We start from the raw sequence: 5487 nt of genomic DNA, 5'->3' as shown, positions 1-5487 counted from the left end.
CTTCCTTTTTGCTCCATAAACCTAAATGCACTGTCCCCACCGTAAGCACTGTGACCCACCACTTGGAGCTGGGGCCAAAGCAGGGAGAGATCGCCTCCAGATGGCCTCGGGAGGCAGCTGCAGGACTCACCGTGGACCACTCCTGGGGCCAGCAACACACAGACCACCATTCCTCCTACCCAATCCCCAGGGCTGAAATTCCTCTTGAAAGTTTACAGCCCGAGTGTCTCCAAGGAGAAGGAAAAGAGCGAGATGGAAACCCAGGGCAGCCTGTGGCTTATAAGGACAGCACCCCTTGCCCTGGGCTGGCCCGCTCTGCACTGGGGGCCGCAGGGCCTGTGTCCAGGACTCCTTTGGGCTCAGACAGTTTGGCGGGAGCCTGCTCCTCCTCAGACTGCGAGGTCTGGGCCTCCCTCTCCTTCTGGAGGACAGGCTGAGCATGCACTTGGGTGACTGGGAGGTGGGCAGAAGCCATGCAGGGAGGCCCGTCCAGCACCCGCTGCTCTGTGCTCAGTCCTACCCGACAGCAACCCCTACCATGCCAGGCTGCAGACCCTCCCTCTGCCCGCTCCACCGTCAGCCCCAGGGACAGCAAACGCTCTGTGGACAGCTCGCCCTGGGGACCCCCGCCCAGGCATGCTCGGCACAGAGTCTGTCTCCTGGACCCTGCGCTCCCCCGGCCTGAAGGCTGCAAGCCAAGCCCCGTCCTGGGTGGGGGAGACTTGCCAGGTGGGGAAGTCGGGGGCCTGGCTCCGTGGCGGCTCCTCTGACCCTTCGGGGGCTCCTTGGCCCCCCTTTTGCTCATTCTCAGGCTTCCCCTCTCCAGGTTGCTCGGGCAGCCGCATCGGGGGTCCAGGGCGGTGGTCTCAGGGAGGTTTGGGAGCACATCAAAGGCACGTCAGCGAGGACACTGGGGCTCTGCAAGGAGGTGACAGAAACTTACTGCAGGAAACAGCCTGGGTGGTTATTTACCCAGAGTCAGCCGTCTAAATAATTCAACCCGCCCTCCGCTCCCCAGGACAGCGGCACGAAGCACAGTCCTGGCACCAGGAACACGGTGGTGGCTGTGACAGATGTTTAGTTATTAATAAGACCTCAATGTCACAGCAGGCATTACAAAACAACCCCTACTGCCCTCTGGGACCAGCCTTCACAAGGCAGGTACTTTTCCATTCGTACCCCCGGGCACGGCAGAGAGCCCAGGGGCCACCAGCTGACTGCGGCCCATGGGAAAGCCCAGCACCGCCCAGCATCAGTTTTCTTGACAGTGACATCAAGAGAGCCCCAGAAACCAAGTGAGTACCTTACAGAGTGAGTGACACCAAACCTCCGGGGTTAGGACACTGTCACAGTCCATGACGAGGTCATCCTACCCTCCCTAAACAAAGCAAGGGCGTCCAAGGACAGTGCCCCTCACTAGCTCCTACCCAACCAGGGTGTGGGACCTCAGGGCCCCTTCATGTTGCCAAGTGGACAGTCCTCTCTTCCTGACCTCTGGCTGACACCTACTTGCCCTCGTGACTCAGTTCAGCGGTCACCTCTTCTGCCACCACCCCTGACTGGCCCTCTCCTGTGGCTGGGCTCAGGCACCCTCAGCTCTGCCTACCTCTGCTGCTGTCCATCCTCATCTGTCCCCCTCTCCCAGGACTGCACTGAGAGATTTTCCCGCTGGGGAGTGACGCTGAGGTGCATGTGCTGTGTGGCCCGCACAGGGCCAGCCTTAGAATGATGGGTGCCCACGGACACTGATGGGAGCATCCTCTCCTTGGGACTCTTTCTGTTGGTTCCATTTTGAAGTTAAAGTAGCTCTACAATAACACGTGGCATCTCCAGAGATGGGAGTGCAGGGAGTGTGGCCAGGACACAAACAAAGGCCCAGTCACCATGGACAGAGCCTCCTCTGAGAAAATGGGGCATGGGGACATCTGTAGGTGGCAACAGGCAGTCAGGGCCTCACGACTCACTGCTGGGCCCAGAAGGTGCCTCCCAGGCAAGATGTCAGCACTGTTCACAGCCTCTGATCTGAGAGGAGTGCCGTCCACGCCTGGGAGTGTCCACGCCTGGGAGTGTCCACGCCTGGGAGTGTCCACGCCTGGGAGTGTCCTCATCTGGGAGTGTCCACGTCTGGGGAGTGTCCACTCCTGGGAGTGCCATGCCTTGGGAGTGTCCTTGCTTGGGGAGTGTCCACATCTGGGAGTGTCCTCGCCTGGGGTGGTGACCTCAGACACATCGTCACCCATAGCTCTGGCCCTGGACTCCCACACATGTGCCAGCACTGGGCTCCAGACAGACACACAGACAGACATGCACCAGGTCAGATGCGTGGTCCTCCTGCCTGGACACCACACAGCTGCACAGAGCCGCACACTGCTCACACGCCCTGTGACTTGGGTCACACCTGCCTCCGCACACGTCGCAGCACACCTGTGCCCCCAGCCTTCTTGGTCGTCTTGGTGAGTTAAACGGAGAGCAAGTTTCCTGTGCCATCACAGCAGAAGATTTTGAAAAGTGACATTTTATTTTCAGATACCCTTTTAGTTACCATGGTAGTCCCCGCCGTGCGCGGTGGCTGGTGATAAACGCAGACCTCAGAGCAGAGAATCAGTTCCCTGTGCAGATGCCTCCAAATGCGCAGAGGCACCCCCAGGCAGAGAGGAGCCCGGGGCAGGACGCAGGTGCCCTCTGAGCTGCCAAGCTGGCTGGCACTGCCCAGAGCTCTGTGAGGGTGCCCGAGCTCCTGGTCAGGGGCATTGGAACCCAATCCACTTAATTGCTTGGCACGTGCCTACAGCTCAGCAGGAGCACGGCCTGGAGCTGGTGGCTCCCAGTGAGGAACAGCTGCTCCTGCTCAACTGGCCTCTGGTGCCCTTCACTGCAACACTCGTGATGTGCCTGAGGGGACAGAGCCAGGAGGACAAACTGGAGTTGGCTCCTCCAGCCTGAAGCCACCTCCCCAAACTGAACTCCCCACATCATGGCTGCCTGGCTGAGAATGGGGAAGCCAGGTCCCACCACAAGCTGGGCCTGACCACCCAGCCTGGCCTCTGGCTGTCTCCTAGAGGACAGGCCTGCAGCTCCCTGGCTCCATCCTGAGGGACAGAGCCTCCTGGGCCTCTGTCTTGTGCATCTTGGGGCCACAGTTAATTCCTGCTGAAATGGCCATTGGTCCCCAATCCTCTGCTACCTCACGTCCAGACTCCTTGGAGTGATGATTCCAGAACTTGCTTTCTCAGTCCTCTTGCCCTTCGTCTTCATTGCCATCATCTGAAGGTCGGCAGGAGCTGGCTGTTGAGCTAAATCAGGAAGCTAGAGCTTTCGGCTAACTCCAGGGCACACTCAGTGTCCTCTTCAGCTTTTTGTTCTAGCAGGTGACTGGCCCACTTCCTTCAGCACCTAAAACGTCACTTGAGCACTGGCTGGTCCCTCCCTCAGGGCCCAGGCCAGCGGAAGTCATGTTGGGACATCCAAGCAGTGACAGTGCCTTGGTTCTGCCCTCTGGGTGCTCCTTCAGCTGCGTCCCTTCCACCAGCCCAGGATAAACAGGTGCAGGGGAGTGGTCAAGGAGAGGCCTCATGGAATTAGACGGGCGATCCCTACCTACGCCTTGGGCAAATATGTCACCCTCTGTGCCTCAATCACCTCATCTGCAAAATGGGCCTCCTGGATGGTGCCCACTGGGGCCCTGGAAAGTGCAAAGCACAGATAGAGCTCGCGAGCCTTCCCTGTTCGCTCTTCCTGCTGTCCTTGGCTGGCAGAGCTGTGACCACGCCGTAGCCCAGACGTGGACACATGGGACAGAGAAGCTGCTTGCTGCTCCCTCAGGCTGAAGGGTCGGTTTGTGCTCAGGAGTCCACAGGGAGGCTTTGGGTCCCTTCTCTGTGCCACCAGACTCATCCTTAAAGGGGCCTTGGGCCTCCTCCCAGAGGGCAGGTGCACAGGAGGACTGGTGTGGGTGGAAGGTCAGCCTTGTCTTCTCGGTACCCACCTGCTGCAGGGGATGCAGGTGACTCCCCTGGCTGAGCCCTTGCTGGACCTGATCTTTGGAAGTGTCTAGAACCACAGCCATGGGTGTGGGAACTGCTGAGAACCTAAGGCTTGTGGACGGAGCATAGGACCCAGCAGCCTTGAGGAGCATGACCAGGCCAGAGATCTGGGCTGCATGGTTTCATTGAGTTTCCGGGGTCCTGAGGCCCGTGTTTGTCTAACTGATCTTCAAAGACCTAGCTCCAGTGGTCACCAGGGAATGTTTCCTCTTCTGGCCCCACTGGGGCATCAGGTCAGAGTGCGAGTTTTCACAGCTGCTGAGGGTCAAGCTACCACCGTGTCCCCTTCGGTGCTTGACAGAGGTTCTGCCTGCAGGACTTTCCTCCACAACCCTCTGCACAGCTGGTACTGCATTCATCCCACAAGCAAAAGCCACCTTTATTACAATTCAGTTTTTATTACAAAACCAAATATAATACGGTTTTGAAGATGTCTTTGGGACATCTTCACAGGCCACCTGATGTTTAGTGGGACTGCGAAGAGCAAGGGGTCAGAGACAGCTCCAGCCAGCCCCAGAGTTCAATGCCAGGGTCACAGGACGTGGGAGCCCTGGGGATCCTGGGTACCTCCAAGAGGTTATGTGCTGGTGAGCAGCAAAGTCTCCTCGCTGCTCCTGCACTGACCCACTCTGCAGAGCTGGGCATTCACTGTCTCAATACTAAGGAGCCTGAATTGAAGAGCACAAATCAAAGGTTACAAAACACACAGGAACTGCACAAAGGGAAGGTCCACTGCGTTCCTGGAAAATGCAAAGCCCAAGTCCCTAAACACAATGCAAACTGGAACTTGGCTTTCTCCCACCTCTGCTCAGAACCAGGGAGCTCTCGGGGAAGGGAAACCCATGTCCAGACAGAGCTAGGGTTCTAAGCCCAGGTCGGAAGAGCCCAGAGCTCCTGTGTGTAACTGTTTTGTGGTGCTGCTCCTTTGCATTGGGGCTCAGGATCACAGAAGCAAAGCACCACACCCGGGGTCCTCCAGGGGGACATCAAGAACTACAAATGGCCAGGCACTGAGGTGCTCGCCTGTAACCCCAGCGACTCAGGAGGCTAAAGCAGAAGCGTCACAGGTTCAAAGCCAGCCTCAGCCACTTAGAGAGAGCCTGAGCAACCTACCAAGTCCCTGTCTCAAAATAAAACAAAGGGCTAGGGTCTGGCTCAGTGGTAAGCACCCTGGGTCCAATCTCTGGTTGCAAAAAGAAAAAGAAAAAACTACAAGTGGCCCAGAACAGTTCAAGTTAAAAACCACAATCAAATCAAATTAAAAAAGTGGCTATTTCCTTAACATAAATACACATCTCCCCATATCAGCTCAAAGGTCAACATCCAGGGTCTCACTGCTGAGGAAACACCAGAGACATCACAGCTAACATCAGTAAAAGGAAGGAGGAAGAAGAAGAGAGAGGAGAAGGACAACAGGAGGAAGAGGACGAGAAAAACAGAAGAG

At 57.3% G+C, this 5487-nt stretch overlaps 1 protein-coding gene across 1 annotated transcript in view; it reads right to left on the bottom strand.

Moving 5' to 3' along the window:
* Nucleotides 1–792: 792 nt before the first annotated feature.
* Nucleotides 793–5487, bottom strand: part of LOC107147020 (S-adenosyl-L-methionine-dependent tRNA 4-demethylwyosine synthase TYW1-like) — a 194855-nt gene continuing 190160 nt past the window's right edge. The window contains exon 16 of the mRNA XM_048789877.1: nucleotides 793–918. Within this exon, the coding sequence (XP_048645834.1) occupies nucleotides 808–918 (111 nt within the window). The 3' untranslated portion in view covers nucleotides 793–807. The remainder of the gene's footprint in view (nucleotides 919–5487) is intronic.

The sequence above is a fragment of the Marmota marmota genome, unplaced genomic scaffold, assembly GCF_001458135.2.
Source record: "Marmota marmota marmota unplaced genomic scaffold, marMar, whole genome shotgun sequence".
NCBI lineage: Eukaryota > Metazoa > Chordata > Mammalia > Rodentia > Sciuridae > Marmota > Marmota marmota.
This window is presented reverse-complemented; position numbering and strand designations above follow the sequence as displayed.